At 35.7% G+C, this 20139-nt stretch overlaps 2 protein-coding genes across 3 annotated transcripts; one reads left to right on the top strand and one right to left on the bottom strand.

Moving 5' to 3' along the window:
• Window positions 1–1761: 1761 nt before the first annotated feature.
• Window positions 1762–7975, top strand: LOC105326348 (uncharacterized). Of its 2 annotated transcripts, XR_010713439.1 has the most exons (3): window positions 1762–1868; window positions 2083–7689; window positions 7904–7975. XR_010713439.1 is itself a non-coding variant. In XM_066083106.1 (2 exons), exon 2 carries the CDS (start codon window positions 2163–2165, stop codon window positions 7503–7505), a length of 5343 nt encoding a protein of 1780 aa, XP_065939178.1. In that variant the 5' UTR covers window positions 1762–1868; window positions 2083–2162; the 3' UTR covers window positions 7506–7961. The 2 variants fall into 2 exon arrangements, 1 of the variants encoding a protein (XP_065939178.1); XM_066083106.1 differs by having other exon boundaries at window positions 2083–7961.
• Window positions 7976–13437: 5462 nt separating this feature from the next.
• Window positions 13438–19056, bottom strand: LOC136269576 (E3 ubiquitin-protein ligase TRIM71-like). The gene is made up of 2 exons (XM_066083048.1): window positions 18904–19056; window positions 13438–15688 (listed from the first exon to the last, which is right to left on the bottom strand). Exon 2 carries the CDS (start codon window positions 15663–15665, stop codon window positions 14004–14006), a length of 1662 nt encoding a protein of 553 aa, XP_065939120.1. The 5' UTR covers window positions 15666–15688; window positions 18904–19056; the 3' UTR covers window positions 13438–14003.
• Between the last annotated feature and the right edge of the window lie 1083 nt (window positions 19057–20139).

Genomic DNA, 20139 nt, shown 5'->3' with positions numbered 1-20139 from the left:
TTGTGAAGAAAAGAAGTTTACCAATGTAGCAGCATAGAAATAAAAAGAACGTGTATAAGATTTTGTCAAACACACTGTGATTTTATTTATCTTCTCCTGTCTTTTAACTTACTGCCAGTTATTTATATGCAGGCATGTTAACGAAGCTCTCTTAATCTTGGGACTATGATGCGTCCGAAGTATGTATTATGATACGTCCTAGGCATAGGGTTGTTTCTCGAAGCTCTCCTAAATCTAGGAACCGCCATAACTTTGTCCTAACTTTAGGGTAGCACATACCATGTCCTAAGACCACCCTATAAGGTTGCGACTGTTGTGAAGCTTTTTCTTAAGACCGGTAGAATTAGGCAATCTTTTCTATAGTTCAATCATTTCCGACGAACCTCGATTTCTTAGACTGGGGAGGAGGGTCGGAGGGGGGGGGGGAGAGACATACTCATTTACTCAACTACAATACAACATTGAATTTAAAATAAAAAACTTGGCAGTCTTTGTAACCTTTAAATTTGACGTAACAGCGCGTGCCTATGTGCTTACTTGAATGACAAGAGTATCAAAATGTTAATTTACACTAAAACATGCATTTTTTGTTTCTATAATTATTGGCTTCTAAGCCAAAAGCTGTCCCAATACATAATTTCTTTACACAAAATAGCGGTTAATTTGATTTTAGGTTTTGTTAACACAATTGCTTTGGGCACTAAAATAAATCTAAGCAATGTATAAAAATTACTGGTTTTAGGCCTATCGTACCAATGTACATGTATTATTTTCCCTAGTGAATTGTTTATGATTTATCCTTGAACAAGCTCTATAAATTAATATGAAAACTAGGAATGATTTTAGTAGGTGTGGGTATCCTTACTTAGGAGTTCCTAAGTTACCGTCTAGCTACATCTTAAGATCCCTAACCTTTTTTTTTCTAAGTTAAATCCAGGCACGTAGCATCGATTTTGAAAGTGGGGGGTGGGGGGGGCAGACTCATCCAAAAAATCTTGACAAGCAAAAAAAATAAAAATTGCGTAGATTTATAACTTATAACTTCGATTTCTCTCATTTCTATTCCAATTTTTATACATACTACCCCAAAAGTGTGTGTGTGTGGAGGGGGGGGGGCAACCCCATGATAATTCAAATTTAATAAAATTATTTGGTGCGAGAAAAAGTGGGGCGGGGCAGGCCCCCTGCTTCGTGCCTGAAATCTTAGGAACACACTTAGGTCAAATCTTAGGAGCACACTTAGGTTAAATCTTAGGAACACACATAGGTCAAATCTTAGGAACACATTTACGTCAAATCTTAGGAACACAGGTCAAAGACACTAAGGTTGAATCTTAGGAACTTACTTACGTTAAATCTTAAGAACACACTTAGGTCAAATTTAAGGAACATACTTAGGTCAAATTTAAGCAACTCACTTAGGTCAAATCTTAGAAACACACTTAGGTTTAATATTAGGAACACACTTACAGTACCGTAAACGCAGATCCCGTATTTTCCGCGCACCCCGCGGTCCAAATTACAACGCGGTTTAAGACAGGTATCTCAGGTAAAACCGCGTACCCCCGCGGTAGAGTCGTCTAGCAAGTTAACACCGCCGTGGTCTTGACGATAAATTTCAGGTGAATAAAAGTATCGGACTGAAACGCGAGTTATCTCCCTCGACTAAAAAATAATTGACAGCTACATGTACATAAATCATTTCATTTAATGGTGTATCGTTTACGATATTCCGGAAATTTTAGAATCGGACATGAATGGTTTTCTTTTATAGACATCAACGGAAGTGTACATGGATAGATCCTCCCACGTTTTCTCTGAACACACATATTGATATTGTAGCTCAGTAAATTTGGAGCCATCAAAGTGTGAGTGAAAAGTGATTTATTTGAGTATATGTAAATATCTGACAGTCAAAAATTTGGTTAAGCCTTAGAATAACATTGAACAAACTCGTCAAGCTATGAACAATTATGGAATACTGTTATCGTCATAAATTGAACAAACTTGTCAAGCCATGAACAATTATGGAATACTGTTATCATCATAAATTGGCATTGATTTATTGAAATGTAATTTTAGGTTGAAACAATGGAATAAATGGTTACAACAGATGGTTGAATTTTCATTGCTGAGCTATACATTTCAACACTTTGGACAATATGGGGGAGGAAATTCGGAAGACGTTAAAGAAAAAACGGAGTACTGCGAAAGGAAGATTCCACAGGATATATGGACGTCTTTTGGAGAAAATTCAAGATGAAGAGGAAGCTGGTGTAGTCAGACAGATGTTAGATGACCTGGAACATTCATACAAAGACATGGAAGTTCGGCATAGTGAGTATATAGAGAACTTTGATTCAGACAATGAAGATGACAAAGCAAAAGCAAACGAAGTGAACCATGACATGAACACTTTATATAAAGAGTTATGCAAGGCAAGATCCCTTTGTCTCAAGCTAACTTCAAAGGAAAATACAATGAAAAAGAACCATATTGAGAAACAATCCCTCAAGGTGAAAAAATTAGATCCGCCTCACTTCAGTGGCAAAATTCGAGATTATCCTAGTTTTAAGTCAGATTATACAACACACATGATTCCAAATTATGGGGAGGACCCTTTTGCTCTGAAAAATTCATTATCTGGAGAGCCTTTAGAAATTGTTAAGGGAGTGGATAACAATTTTGAGGAAATGTTTAGACGCCTCGATTTGAAGTATGGAAGGCCAGAAAAATTAGCAGACACTGTTCTGACTGACATAAAGGCACTAAAAATAGTTCCGGAAGGAGACAGTAAGAAATTCATTGAAATGGTGGACACTGTGGAAGGATGTTGGCTTACTCTAAAGCGGATGGGCTTGGGAAAGGAAATGGATAATGCTACAATGATCAGTGAGATTGAAAAGTTATTACCATCTATTCAGAAGAGAGAATGGGCATTGCTGAAAATAAGACTGAAGCATACAGCTTTTTCTGATTTCTTGAGATTCCTTTTGGATGAAAAAACAGCAATTGAATACATGACTTCAGATATTAGAGATAGCGATAGTGGCAGTGTCTCTCGTAAAGGAAAAGTTCACACCATAACAAATACCGAGGACGAAGATAATGATAAATTTGAGAATGCGCTTGTTAATGTTATACAAAGTCAAATGCAGCAAAATGAACAGAGAATGCAACAAGTGATTGATGGACTAGCACAAGTAACAGATGTTCTGCTTAATGGAAAGCAAAGAGGTGTGACACATGATGTTCAAAGAAATGGAGCCCCTCTCAGGAAAAAATGTTGGTATCATGAGACTGATACTCATTCTATTGGAGACTGCGCAGGCTTTTCCGCCCTGGATGGAGAAACAAAGATGGAATTGCTAAAGAGAAATGGTGCCTGTTTTAGTTGCTTAAAAAGTGGTCATCTCTCAAAACGGTGTATTAACAGAAAACCTTGTGAAATCACAGATTTTAATCAACGAAAATGTGGCAGATTTCACCATCCATTTTTACACGGGGCAATATTGAATGCAAGTGCACATCATCATAGTGTGAACATAATTAATGAAGAGCAGGGGAAGAAGGGAGTCATCCTCATGATCAGTAAAGTAAAGAGCAACAGTATTCCATTAACTACCTTATGGGATCCAGGCGCCAATATCTCACTTTTGACTCACGAATCAGCAAAGAAACTTGGATTAAAGGGGCGTGAAGTAACATTATCAGTAACAAAGGTGGGAAATACCTCTGAGTGTATTCAAAGTAAGGAATATTTACTACCACTGACAGATACTAATGGCAAGATCTGGAAAATTAAAGTGTATGGAATGAACAAAATTACAGCAGACATTTCAAAGGTGAATGTACATGGAGTTGTGAAATTCTTTAAAGGGATTAATGAAGGAGACATTGTTAGACCAGAAGGAAAGGTGGATCTTCTCATAGGAGCCGATTGTTGCATCTTATTGCCTGAAAAAATTGATCAGATTGGAAACCTCCAATTGATGCGAAATCAATTTGGATACTGTTTAAGAGGAAGTCATGCCAATTTACATGTGCCCCTTACGACAGAATCAAATCTTGTGTGCATTCATCATGCTTCGGGAAGGATAATCGAACCAATTCGATTAAATCAAGAAAACTTGAAGAACACTCTTAACCAATTTTTCGACATAGAGAGTCTCGGAACACATTGTATTCCAAAGTGTGGAAGTTGCAAGTGTGGGAAGTGTCCACCAGGAAATGGAAACTACACGCTGAAAGAAGAACGCGAGTTACATCTCATAAAGGATGGACTTCAGTATGATAAAACGGGTAGATATTGGACTGCTACATACCCATGGGTTAAAGATCCAAAATTTCTCCCTAACAATTTAAGCGCAGCAGTATGCCGATTAAAATCCACAGAAAAAAGATTGGAAAAGGCAGGACAAGAATACAGCAAAGCATATGGTGACCAGATTATAGATATGGTGCAGAGGAGTGTAGCAAGAAAGTTAACGGATGAAGAAATGGATACTTACAAAGGACCCATTCACTACATTCCACACCATGAAATCTTGAAACCGAATTCCAGGACTACGCCTGTACGGATTGTATTTGATTCATCATCATCATATATGGGTCATGTTTTGAATGAATATTGGGCAAAAGGCCCTAATGTTATTAATGACCTTTTGGGAGTCATCTTCAGATTTAGGCAAAGGAAAATTGCTATTGCGGGAGATATTACCAAAATGTACAACACGATCAAATTATCAGAAAAAGATCAACATACACACAGATTTGTATGGAGAAACTTGCAGATGGACAGATTGCCGGATCACTATGCGTTAACATCAGTGACATTTGGAGATAGACCAAGCGGAGCAATCTCTACTATGGCCCTGCAAATGACAGCTGAAATGTTCCAAACTGAATATCCAGAGGCAGCTGAATTGATAATTAAAAACAGTTATGTGGATGATTTACTTACTTCGGTGGATACTGTTTGTGAGGCCGAGAAAATAATTCGCAACACTGAAATGCTGTTAAGCTATGGAGGATTTCGTGTTAAACATTGGATAATTTCTGGTGATGTAGATGAACATTTTGCAGGAATGAATGTGCTAAATGCTGAAAAGGAAAACATTCTTGGAATGTGTTGGTTACCCAAAACCGATGTCTGGGTGTTCAAGGTGAAACTGAATTTTTCATCAAAAAGACGCGGTGTACATGTAGAAGATGATCTCACAGAGGGACAATTGCATCTTATTCCTGAGAATCTTACTCGGAGAATGGTCCTAAGTCAAGTTGCAGGCATATATGATCCTCTTGGGCTGGTTGCTCCATGTGTATTGTCTTCAAAAATTCTCATGAGAAGTTTATATTCCAGAGAGGTTCAGGATGGATGGGATAAACCTATGAGTGAAGATATTAGGGCCAAATGGGTTCAATTCTTTCGGGGGCTCTATGAATTACAAACTTTGACATTCAAAAGGTGTCTTATGCCAGATAATGCTGAAGGTGATCCAGTTCTTGTTATATTTTCTGATGGAAGTCAACAAGCATATGGTGCATGTGCTTATATCAGATGGCACACTAACAATAACACATATGAATCAAGCCTAGTGATCGCAAAAAATCGAATCGCACCAGTAAAGCAATTGTCTACCCCTCGTCTTGAATTGTGTGGAGCAGTACTTGCATCTAGACTTCGTCGAAAACTCATAACAGAAATGAGTTTTAGATTTAGCAAAGTTGTGCACATAATTGATTCCATGATTGTCAGAGCACAGATACAACGAGAGAGTTATGGGTTTGGGACATTTGTTGCCACACGTGTTGCTGAAATACAGAGTATTACAGATCCTACTGAATGGTGGTGGGCGCAGGGAGATCACAATCCTGCAGACATGACTACAAGAGTTGCGCCAGCAAGTGCTCTGGGGGCTGACTCCAAGTGGCAAAAAGGTCCAGATTTCTTGAGAACTCCATTTGAACTATGGCCAATAAGTCAAGAAAACACCTTGGATAATGATCAAATACCTGACATTATTGGAGTCACAATGTCGGCCACCTCTGATAATCACACTATCCATAGCAGTACTATCATAGACATTGATCGATTTTCCAGCTTGAGGAAACTACTTCGAGTGACGGGCATTATTCTGTCCATTGTTCACTGGAGGACCTTTAGGGGTATTTTTGACAAAATCAAGTCGGAAACATCAGTGGAAGCAGAGACGTGGTGGGTAAAGTTTGCACAAAAGGAATTACCTAAGGACTGCATGAAGAAATTTCAGAGACTCGGGCCATTTATTAATCAAGATGGGATTGTATGTGTTGGACAACGCATGGCCGAATGGATCAAACAATCATGGAATCAGAGGGAATTCTTTTTATTGCCAAGAAAGGGTCGTTTTACCCAGTTAGTTGTTCGCAGTGTTCACTGTGAAGATCATGCAGGATTAGAGGTGACCTTGGCAAAGATAAGAAGTAGATACTGGATTCCCTGTGTTCGGAAGATCATAAAACGAATTAAAGATAATTGTGTTATATGTAGAAAACGGGATAAGGTAACAATACAACAGCAGATGGGTGTCTTACCTTCTTACAGACTTCACCCATCACCACCATTTTACAACTGTGCCATTGACATATTTGGACCATTCACTATACGTGACACGGTTAAAAAACGAACACATGGAAAGGCATATGGTATATTGTTTAATTGCCTTAACTGCAGGGGTGTTTACATTGATTTGGCTGAAGGTTACGACACAGGGAATTTCATTGTTGTCTTCAGAAGATTTGTTTCTATTCGTGGCAATCCAAAGCGAATAATTTCTGATGCAGGCACACAACTAGTAGCTGCAGGAAAGGAACTTAAGAAGTATGATGTAGAGTGGAATGTCATCAAATCTGCAGATGCTCCATGGGAGAATGGGTGTAGTGAATCGTTGATCAAGTCTGTAAAGAGATGCTTGCAAATTGCAGTTGGGGATTCAATTTTGACTTTTTCGGAATTGCAAAGTGTATTATTTGAAGTCGCAAACTTGATCAATGAGAGACCTATTGGAACCAAAGTGTGTGACCCAAATGAAGGAACATACTTATGCCCAAATGATTTATTGTTGGGTAGATCTAGTGTGCGGGTTCCTCAAATGCAAATGGATGACAGGTGCAATCCACGTCTGAGATGGAAATTTATTCAGCAGGTAGTGGATACTTTTTGGAGGAGGTGGATTAGGGATTATTTTCCCACTCTTATTGTCAGGCAGAAATGGCATACTAGCAGGAGGAACTTGGAACGAGGTGACCTTGTGTTAGTTCAAGATACAAACATTATTCGCGGAAAATGGAAGCTTGCTCAAGTTACTGAGGCTAAGCCAGGAAAAGATGGAAAAGTACGAGATGTTACAGTGCAATACAAAAATATAGGCCCAGGTGCAAAATATGTCGGATGTACTGGAACTCTCGTTCGCAGATCTGTTCACAGGCTTGTAGTAATACTACCGATTGAGGACTGTAATTAGTTGTGAACGTGTTAAGTAATGTCGGGGGAGTGTATCGTTTACGATATTCCGGAAGTTTTAGAATCGGACATGAATGGTTTTCTTTTATAGACATCAACGGAAGTGTACATGGATAGATCCTCCCACGTTTTCTCTGAACACACATATTGATATTGTAGCTCAGTAAATTTGGAGCCATCAAAGTGTGAGTGAAAAGTGATTTATTTGAGTATATGTAAATATCTGACAGTCAAAAATTTGGTTAAGCCTTAGAATAACATTGAACAAACTCGTCAAGCTATGAACAATTATGGAATACTGTTATCGTCATAAATTGAACAAACTTGTCAAGCCATGAACAATTATGGAATACTGTTATCATCATAAATTGGCATTGATTTATTGAAATGTAATTTTAGGTTGAAACAATGGAATAAATGGTTACAACAGATGGTTGAATTTTCATTGCTGAGCTATACAAATGGAACTATCTAAAATAACATACGATATATTTTGAAAAAAAAAGTTGAATTTATAGCATGTGTTTGATTGATTTAAAAATCATTCATCAATTCTATTTCAGTTATTAGTTACTTGACGATGTATTTTACAATCCATTCAAATTGACGTGGCCTATTCAAAATTTGATAAGTATGCTTGGCAATCGGATGATAGTTTCTTTTTTTATTGATTTTTAATAAATTGTGAGGAAGTATTGAAACTTTTCTGTTTAATCTACGTAAACTGCATACCGGGGAAATTAAATTAATGAAATGCTTTTGCTGATCTATATGTCCGCGCGATCGAGTTTCAACAAACTTTCAGCCATTTTGCAATCGTATTATCAAATACAGAAAATACTCAGGAAATACATGTATTGATTATATTTGTATTTTTTTTATGTATTTTGAGTTCTTAATTAACTTGTCCATAGACAAGGTTGTCTGTACAAGTAATATAATACACGGTCGAGAAAACAGCGCGCTAACCACATATCATATAAAAATATTCGCAAGGTGGTTTATGGCAATATAAGGTCGCGAAGATATTTTTCAACTTGACATCAAAGTTAGATTAATAATATTTTAAAATAATTAGTGTTGTTTATTAACCTTATATGTTTGTTTTATAACTGCTGTCTTAAATTCGATACATTAAAGGTGTTATTCTTTACAAAAAATAAAAGGAGGTAATTAATTTGCATCACAAAAAAAAACATGGGAAAATGTACATGTTATTAAATGCATACATCTCGAATTACTTTTAAAAAATCAAAAGCAAACTGTTAGTGTAAACATTTCCTTTCTGGTGTATATGAATTATAAGTCGCAATCATTTCCTGTGTATTATAATAGTGATTAACAAACCCAGGGTAAAAACGACAGCCCTAAGGGTTTTCACACCTTACTCAAGACAAAAGAGAATCTTTAAATTGCGTACCCGTCTAACCGTACAACATCGCCCATTTTCTATCGTACAGAACACCCCTGCGAATGTGTTCGGAATGTTTTCTTTATCGTTGCTAAGTAAGTAATAAATCCAGAGGTGCTCGAATGAAAGTTCACGAGACTTCACCAATATTTGTTCACTTCCTGTGAAATTTCGAGCGGAAGTATAAGTGTTCGGATAATATTCTCAAAATACGTAAGTACTGGTCGTTTTTCATATCATATCCTACTGTGATTTATGTTAAAACGGGAAAAGCTTTCAAGATGTATGTCTTATTTTACCATCTAGCAGTTATTTATATTAAACGATAATATTCAGAACAGAGTTATCGTTCGTGTTCAAACACGTGTAGAGTGGTTGAAAATATAACCATTGAGTTGCTTAATAAAATCATAGCCATGTTTGATGCTTGTGGTGTGCAATACCATGTTTTAAAAAAAAATAATGGGTGTCTGTTTTGCATTAAAACTTAGTATATCGAGCCATTTTCAAGGAACATTCTGCATAAAATGGTATAGTCTGTTTCACTATTGATGTTATTACTAGGTCGATCAGGCGCGGATCGAAAATTAATCCTCAGGAGGGATCTCTTTTAAGCATGTTAGTTGTTGCAACAGCAGACAAAAACTAATTTTTGTATAGTCACGTTTATTTCTAGAACACATTTTATTCACTAATTAATGAAGATAAAGTTTAAAATCAATAAACCTCTAGATTTTATATTTTACTACTATATTAAGAACCTAGATACATGTACTGTGAAATAGACTTTATACACGAGGTACGATTCTTACTGCGAAACTGAAAGGGTGAAATAAAACCACGTGGTCTAAAATTTGAATGACAATAACATTCGCAGGGGTGCAGAAGAGGCTTCTTGATTATTTTGAGTGTCGACGATCCAGATATTCTCTACGATCTCTGAGAGAGAGAGAGAGAGAGAGAGAGAGAGAGAGAGAGAGAGAGAGTTTTCATTCTTTATTTCTTTAAGCTTTGCAGCTCATCAGATTTTACAAATTAAACATATTAAAGTACAGAAGTGGGTATTTTACAGGAGCCCCTATTACATTGTACATACATAAATATGAAAAATTGACATAAGTAAATGCGAAAAAAATAAAAAAAGAACAACATCTACACTTAATTACATATATCGTTTCTTAATTTCATACTATAATAAATGTATTTGCCGAGGTTACACCGCAACCTTTAACTAAACTTCGCTATATATGGTATGAAATTCCCTTAGGTCGTACTCCGGTAAAAACACGTCCACCTCCATACATATCACGTGACATTACGTGAGTTAATGCGTTTTAGGATTAATTTTACCAACATTCATTTAAAATATACTTATATTAATTAACCATAAGATTAGTATTCATAAAAGAATATGGAGGGGTACATTGTGATTGAAAACCAACATGCAGTATCAGTCTGAGTCCACATGCTACACCTGTCAATCAAATCAGCCCGCGACCTGCACCACGTGCTTCTTCCATGATAAAGGTTCAATTAGTTTTTATTTCAAGCATAGAAAAAAAGAAGTTTATCAAACAATTAAGTATTTAACACTGATAATGATGTTTTATTTAATGATTGACACTGTATTCGAAATTTTAATTCGTATACTACTTATAAAGAGAAAACTTCTCTCTCTCTCTCTCTCTCTCTCTCTCTCTCTCTCTCTCTCTCTCTCTCTCTCTCTTATATTGAAGATTTTAGAGGGGGGGGGTTGCGCAAAAAAACAAAAACAAAAACATGTTGAACATGTTTTACAGATTAAAAAGGCAGTAAAAGCAGTAAAATGAAACAATTTTTCATAGTTACTGTTAGTTGAAATGTTTGATATACGGGTAGAATTCCTGATGGTCACTCGTTACGTGGATTATCCACCTGCATTATACCTGTGTATTCTGTGCGTTCAAGCGTAGAGTGATAGTCTGTGCGATGGTTTCACACTTTTGTTTAAAACAATTGGGGCTTAAGTCAAATACAGTTTACTTTGCCCGTCATGGAACGTTGCAAGGGGGGGGGGGGTGTACGAAAAACGCTTTTCGCAGGTTAAATACGGGATCCGCGTTGACGGTACTGTACTGTAGGTCAAATTCTACTATAAGGCTATGAAAAAAAATATTTCTCATTCAAACATTGATTGCAGACCGACCTTGCTTTGCAACGCCATGCTATAATGGAGGGACGTGCGTTGAGAGTGGAGCAAACTACACGTGCACTAGTATCCATGGTTACGACCCGGCCTCAGATTGCGGGTCAAGTTAGTTGTTAAGTTTTATTTCTGTATAAGATAATCCCGTTTCCTATCATTTATTGTCATAATTATGTTGTTATTCTATTTTTACAGCGATTGGCTTTTGTCTTAGAAACCCTTGTCCCCATACTAAAGTTGAATACTTTTTTGAATGCTGGATTTGTCGAATATCGAATTCAGATCCAAAAAAGGCAGCTTTCGGAAATAAACTAAGTTAATTTTTTAATGATTTTTTTCCGTACTTGGAGGAGGGGTGGCAGTTTTGAAAGGATTCCCAGGGTCTAACACGTGGGGTATTTCGAGTCAATTTACCCAGCAAATGTCTGGTATTTGTCTAAAATTATTAAACGAGGAAAGTGGTGGACATGGTTTGCATTTATCATATAAAGTTTTGTACAACTTTTCATTTATGGAAGCTCTTGTTGAATTTTTCACCCTTTTATTATAGAATACATTTAAGTATATATGCGAGTTTATATCACTTAAACGTAAATCTAATTTGCATAACTGATCAAAGAGAGATAACTCCCATCACATACATTTTAATAAAAGTTTTATCAAATTGATTAATCAGAGCACTTTGGTTTTTTTGTTTTGTTGAAATAAAAATAAAATGCTAAAGAATAAGATGATATATTTGTTCGTGTTTACTGTGAAAATATATTAACAATGGACACGAATTTAAAATGCAAAATAATTCCGCACCCCCCCCCCCCTTGGAACGGTTAATAGCGAATATTGTATCAAATATTACTTTTTATGTCCGATCAAACATTTTAGCCAAAATGTCTTTTATAACAATATCTTGAATTTATTAGCATAAGACAAATGTAGCACCAAAACAAGAAAAAGGACGATGAACGCAGATACGAAACTGGAAAAATAAAACCAGACACGTAGCTACGGGAGGGGGTAAACTTATTTTGCCTACTGACATATTACTTAGAGTTACTTATATAATTCAAAAAATAAACTTGTGGCTCTACTTTTCTATCACTGTAAGAAACTATAGAAATTGTATTGAAAAGCATTATAACAGTTCAAGAAGGTCGTAGTTACATCCTTTAATAAAGCGTATTAAAGGAAATTTTAATCCTTTAATAAAGAACACTACGGATTAAAATTAGCGGATTTTTCTGGGTTTTTTTTTTCAAGTCTTGGTCCCCTTCAACTTGGAAAAGCGATGCTACGTGCCTGATACCATAACATATCTAACATTTCTATCAGAATTCTGTTATCTAGCAAAACATCGACTTTTGTAGTCTTTTAACTTAGTACTCCAAACATATTGACACTATTGACTGCTGTTTGCGCCAAAATCTTATTTAGAACCTCAATGCCAACTATTCTAAAATATCCGCCCATACGTTGGTATAGGCTCATTTTGATTGAAAAAATAACGCAAGTCATTCAAATCCCTGTTGCAGTTACCCTCCTTACATCAGAAATGTTATTTGTAGCACATTTGAACCTTTGTAGAAGAAATAAATAAGTTCTTAAATTTTGAAACATTGACTCTGGTATTTTTTTATTTGCATTAAACAGTGAATTTTAACATTTCTGTATATTTTCATGCGCGGATATAGATAGGGAGAGTCGGTACCCCCTGAAAAACTCAATTTTCTTACTTATATAGTAAATTTGCCGAAAATATGACGCGGACCTCCTCTGGAAAAAAATTCTGCATCCGCGCATGCATTTTACGCTGAAATCAAGAGTAACTGTGCTTTTTACTTCTTGTGACCTTTGACCTCATCCACTTGTCAGCATGTTTAACCTTCATAATGTTTACTAACATCAATGACGTAAGTCTTAAAATACAATAGTTTGACAGAACACTTACTGACATATTAACCTATTGACCCATCAACCTTTTGAACTGGAAATATACAGGGGTCGTGCTATAACAATGGGCAACCTGCTTACAGGGTATGGCTAAAATAAATCATCGATCCATAACCTAAGAAGATTGCTCCCTTCTTCGATGGGACCTGGCCATTGACAAAGAGGATGCTTTTAATTTTCATCTCAGATCTCAGATGCAACAATCAGCATTGCTTCAAAATAGTCTTAGAATTAAATGTTACAGAGTTTAAAATTTCCAACTGATAATATCAACATACAGACATTTTGCTCCATCCAATTAAATCTGAAAGTCCAGTTATTTTTTTATATTTAAAATTACAGTTATAAGGTCAACAATATAACATACACGCGTTCTGATACACTGTAGATGGCAGTCTATTGACCGGCAGTTGAAAATAGACGCAAATATTTAATTTGTAATAAAACAACAAAATCCCTTTGATTAGGTAATAAAAATAATTATTAAAAGTCACATAACTGTATACAAATCATTTATTTTACACAATGATATACTCATCCAACAGAATGACATAAATTAAATGTTTTTTTTTCAAACATTCACTTGTTCTCATTCTTGATATACAATGTTCATTAAACAGAATGTTTGATTGTATTCTTTTCAACTTTTAATGACAAGCATATATATATATACACATGTATATATAATAGTTTGTTTGGAAAGTAAAATATTTATGCTGAAATTTTTTTACCATTAAAATCACTGCACAAAAACAATGAGTTTGTTACGATTTACAAAGAGAAACTAAACAATAGTATTGTTGGTATGTAAAGAATATATGAAGGTGTTTATTTATTAACATAAACTAATTATATAATACAGATAATTAACTGTTATACACAAACAAGTATAATATATACAGTCAGTTTGTTAACATGTAATACATATAAACAATGTTACACTGCTGTGTAATGTTCTACACATATTGTATTTTCTTCACTTTAACTGTGTCAGCCACAAAGAGGTTGTCTCTGGTGTCCACACATAAACCCCATGGATACCGTAAATGATAGTTGTCAATGTAGCGGAGGAACTGTCCGTCCTGATCCAGGATGTGGATACGGTCATTTTTACCGTCTGCTGTCAGGATGCGACCCTGGCTTTCTGTTGTGATGCCGCGTGGATAGAATGATTCCTTGGTAGTAGAGGGAGGACCAGTGTAGGTAAACCGGAGTTTCCCGGCCTGATTGACCACCACTACTGCACAGGCTCTATGGTCTGACACACAGATATCTAGGTTCCTGTTCTCACTGATGTATTTAATGTATCCACCAGATGAATAGAGAGGTTGTCCTTTGTCGTCGTACTGAATACTTTGTTTCTTTGTGGAGCCAGAGTAACACACAACTTTTGTTTGTTTATTATCATCACTCTCCATGACAACCAGGAGGTCACCAGAGGAGGTACAACAGACACTAAGAGGTATCCACCCCTGTAGTCTGATCACTGTCTTTATCTGTGTATTCTTCACTATGTTCACAGTTCTATCTTCATAATCAGTATAAACTAGATCCCCACTCCTTGTCACTGCTATGTCGTGTGGAACGTACCCTGACTTGGTTTGGACTGACTTCACTAGTTCCCCACGGAGGTTGTACAGTCTCATGATGTTGTCCTCACCACACGTCCACATCTCCTCATCACTCAGACAGGACACACTGCGTAATGGATTTAATTCTTCATACTCGGTGTTTATCTGTGTGATGATCCGTTGTACATCAATGAGCGGTCTGTCCGGGGGAGAGGACTCGGCACCGGGAGATTCCATGGTGTAGCCATGTTCTTCTGTTTTGATAGATGACGCTGACAGAGAACCAAACTGTTGATAAAGCTGTTCTTTGTTGATCTTCTGAGGGGTAAAACTTGGTAAGGACACTGTGAGTTTAGGAGGCAATCTTCTGAATTCATCATTCCTGGATTTGTAGGCAGAGACACGGCTGACATCATTGGAGTCCAGTAACGTCTTCAGTTCAGTAATGGTCTGTGTGATTTCAGAAATGGTGTGTTTGATTTCATTTTCCTGTTTATTTAATGTAGCCAGGTGTTTGGTGTCCGTTTCCTCCACGTTAGATTTCATGTTTCTGATAATGGTGTTTATTTCTCTGTGCAAGTCTTCTCCATGTTTGTCGATTTCTGTTGTTAATTTCTGGGAGTTTTCATTCAGAGCAGATTTTTGGACTGGAATAATGGATGCAATCTCTTGGTATTTAAGATAAATGGATTTCTCTAGTTGTTGTAAATCTTTTTGAATGATTTCTTTCTTGTTGTCCATGGTTTTATTTATTTCAATAAATTGATGGCCACTGTGTTCTTCAGAGGAAGCACATGTTGTACAAATAGGAAAGTCACATTGCTCACAGTAATGTTCACATATTTTTGAGGGATGTTTTAGACACTTTGGAGTATATCCCCTCTTTTTAAATGGTACCACTTTGTGTTCTTTGGATAGATCAGATAAATGGTCCCCCTCACAGGCCTTACACAGATATCTGTTACAAATGGCACAGTACATAGGGGGGCCCGGGGTCTCACAGAGATGACACCGTAACACATCCTGAAGGCTGTACTCAGGGTCCATGGTCAGACACTTTTATTCATGTTCTGAAAAATCAAACAAAATTTGGTTTAATTATATATACAATAAAACTTACATGTAATAGGTGAGATGAGTTCAGAAAAAGTCTTAACAGAAATGTTTCTATCATCTTCCTTCAAATAACAACGCCATTGTTAAGGACAATTACATTATCATTTTATTTAAACTTTAGAAGTTTGAAGCAGTGAATCTCTTTTGAAACTCAACTTCATTATTGAAAGACAGATTTATATAAGGAATAAGGAATCATTCTTTAAGTATTATGAGGTGATAATTTCCGTCAGGGCGTGATCAAATCCAACAAAGCCCGAAGGGCTTTATGATAGACCGATGAAATTATCATCTCATAGTATTCAAAGAATGATTCCTTATTACTTATATTTATACAATTTTAAGCCATCATACGATTATATATTTAAATATAAATAAGCAAACTGCTGGCGCCTCGATTTGGCGTCATTTGTATTATGGGTTATATAGTACAAAATTGATACGTAGTTTTATCACAGGCAGACACTGGAAAATGTAAATATATGAATATGAGTCCTAAAAAGCGCATTAATTTTGTCTTCGTAAAAATCTCATAATAGATAATTGCTTTTAAAACTTACTAGTGCATCAAATGAATTCAAACAATCTTTACTATTAAAATATATTGTACACATATATTTGTTTGCCTTTCTTTTTTACTTTAATTGTTGTAAATTTTGTTACAATATTTCATTATATTAATTCTAAATAGTAACATATTTAAAAAAAGATATATTTTTGTATAAATTTTTAAATAGAGTTTTCATTAGTTACAAATAAATATTCCATTCCTTTACAGTTCAGATTTTATTTTAAAAAACAGGGGGCCAATAGGCCTTGACGGTCACCTGCATGAGTACCACATACAAACTTGTTTAAGTCTCATATATATGTATTTAGTGAAGTTTAATTCTGGAGTAGGAAATTTATAATATTGTACAGACCACCTCCCTGCCTGAAATCTTTCAAAAAGGACAATGAAACCTATAACTTTTGCAAAAAACTTACAATCATTATAGAGTGCATGACCTGATATTGAAAAGATGCAAGATTCTGATATAAAATAATTTCCCCATATCTGTTAACTTTCAGGATATGTTTTATGTGCATATGTTTTCATAGATAAACTGAACTCTTTCCAAATGGTTTTACAACGTCTTAACTTTGATAGACAGCTTAATTCTTTCTCTTTTTTAAATGTGTGAATTTGCTTATTTCTTTCATAGAAATTCCTGAGCAGAATAAAATAATAAGACAAATTTATAACCCCACCTCAGCCATAACCCTTGCCTTACATGTATATGTAGGTGACACGATATATCATTAAAGATGACAGCTTAAAGTTTTGTTTTCTAAATATGCAGTCAGTTTTTATTTTGTGTCAGCATGCAGATGTTTTTTAAATATTATATATATTAAACTAATTGACCATTTTGGTCACACCTTGCATTAAGAACCTCTACCCTATACACTATATATGAGTGTTTTGGCCCCGCCCTAGATTCAAATCCCTGCACTGGGAGACATGAAATAAAAAAAAAATGATAGATGGCCTTTTTTCCTTCTTTATAATAATGCAGTCAGCTTTTATTCAGTATCAGCAGAAGTAAAGATGACTATTTTCTTAAACATTTAAATGCTTGAACACTATATGACTATTTTGGCCCTGCTCTAGAGTCAGAACCCCTACCTCGGGGCAGTCGGGGGACATAAAATTTATGATTTTCATAGTGGGCTTCCTGGTCTAAAACATTCTTTACTCTGTGAGTTTTCCTTTCAGGTGAGTGGGAGTAGAGAATATAATTTTTAAACATTATATGCTTTTACACTAAACATCCACTTAGGCCCTACAGTCAAAACCCATACTCCAGGGGACATGAAATTTATAATTTTAGTAGAGAACATCCTGGTTAACATAATTACTAAGTCAGTTTTTCATACAGATGTGTGAGAGTAGAGAAGAAGAATTTAAAACACAATATGCATTAACTCTATATGGCTCAAAATTTTGGTAGAGGGTTTCATGTACATCATTACCATGCATTTCCCTCATACATGTATGTATGGGTGTAGAAAAGATTTTTAAAGAAGATGGGTGGATAAGGCGTGTAAAATGCCCATACGCGATCAGACAGGCTACTGAAAAATTAAAGTATCAATAAATCTGATGGGTTTTTTAAAATCATTTAAAACAATATATATTTAACGAATCGTTGATTTTTAACTTATAGGTATATTCAATACTTGGAATATCCTGACTCAAACAGGCGATTACGTATCAAAACCTGCTAATACTGTCATTTTTTAAAACTTCAAGGCATTTTCTTTTAAAGAGTGGGTCTGTGCTCCATATTTTTCTCATAGTCTAATTAAGGTCTATTGGAAAACAAACCGATTTCAATCAGCAAAAACGTGGAGAGATGACCCACTATACATTAAAAATATAGTTTTGTATCCCAACAACTGAACGTTTTGAAAAAATAATACAAGTCCGGTAGTTCGTGACCTTAGTCACACATAATATTTAAAAAGCCCACTTTGTTGTGTCTGAAATGGCTCGGTGGTTAGAGTACCTGGCATAAGCTAACCTTATATATCTAGGGTTTTTATGTTACGGGTTCGATACCACCAAAATTTCCGACAATATTTTTTTTCTTGTTTATTGTTAAATATACATGTATAAAAAAAAACCTGACTATAGTTAGAAATTTTGCTTTTGCAAAGTTGTATTATAATATATTTGAATAGATTTAATTGGGGAAAAATAAATTTAAAATTGTATTTCACTACTTAACCGATTGGGCATTTGCGCCATCTTATTCCCCCGTCTTCTTTTTTAAATTTATTGTTAATTTAATGCAGACATGCAGTGTCATGCAGGCACGACGGACGACGCACACCATATGACGACGAATGAAGACCATTTGCAATTGGTCACCTGAGTGACTCAGGTGACCTAAAAAATGCTACAGGTTGCTGTTTTTTGTCTATTTTTGTTATTCAAACAAAAAATCTGTTCATATTTTCTTCATTAATTAATGTAAGCTGATACATTTCAGCAATATTCATTGATATAGAACATTTATACTCAATGGAAACAAATTAAAGATTATAAGCATTAGATTTAAATTTTCAACAATCAGAAAATAACAGCTGACAATAATTAACGCATTTAACAAACTATACACACCTTTATAAAGGCCTTTAACTCAAAATGGCCACATATCTTTAATGTTTACAATTTGTTTACACTTCCTTGTTGATGGTTCTCCTTGGCAGCCTGTAAAAATCACGTGATTGGTTTAAATAAATCTTCCGGGTAACCCCAAAACGAGATTCCATACATCATGCGCTGATCGGGGTGGGGTGGGGTGGGGTGGGGGGGGGGTCCGAAACATCCCCTCTTTTCGTGTTTTTGTTCATTTCTTAGTTATACATAGTGAAATTATAGTTATACATAGTGAAATTACCAAAAATATCCACAGGCGCCTGTTTTAGACAGGAGGTCTATTTTCTATACACAATAGAACAACTACTGTATGAAACAAGCGTTTAAAAGCGCTTGTCAAAAAATATCCCTCGTACCCCCCCCCCCCCCCTCCCCGGATCCGCGCATGATACTTTGTGCTACACGTAGTTAATTGTTAAAGGACAGTTAAGATAATCTTATTCATCTTAATTAAATTGAAAAGGTTAATGAGTATCATGATAAACATGTACTAGCCGACAGAAATGAAGTCTGGCTTATGGACTTCAACATAACGTTTGACATATGAATTGATGTTATAATATGTGTGTGATCGGAAGAACACTTTTGTGACTCCAATCTTATGAGTTGGTATATAAAATTAAACTCCCTGATGTGTAGGTCTCTGTATCTCTTCTTCCAGACCTAGTTTTTCTCCGACTTCATCACGTCTACTGTCGTCTGTTCTGTCTGTCTGTTGACTGGTCCTCTGTCTCTATAAAAGAGGAACAGGGTGGTTTCGCCCTCGTTACACGCGTGCTCTGAGAGTTTCGCCCCTGATTAAATACAAGTAATAAATCATATAAATAATTGAAGCATAGATAGGTTTTATCCGATTACCTGCAATTATATCTTTAAGAATCCGTAATGTACTATCATTAATTATGGATTTTTTTCAAATAGACAAACCAAGAATTTATTTTGCGACAGTTTTTTGTCAATCTGAGTCTTGCAAATATATATTTGATGCCAGTAAATGTTGCAACATGTAACGTCTAAGTTATGAATGCCCCAATCCAGGCACGTAGCATCGGGGTGGGGTGGGGGTGGGGTGGGGCCTGCCCCCCCCACTGACTTTTTCACTCAGCGAAGATTTTTCTTAAATAACTCGACCCACAAACCATGAAAATTGGCGTAGTTTCAAATATTGAAAATTGTGGGCGCCTGTAAAGTGCGAAA

Source organism: Magallana gigas, chromosome 4 (assembly GCF_963853765.1).
Source record: "Magallana gigas chromosome 4, xbMagGiga1.1, whole genome shotgun sequence".
Classification (NCBI taxonomy): Eukaryota; Metazoa; Mollusca; class Bivalvia; order Ostreida; family Ostreidae; genus Magallana; species Magallana gigas.
Note: the sequence above shows the minus strand (reverse complement) of the source record. Positions and strands in the feature narration are given on the sequence as shown.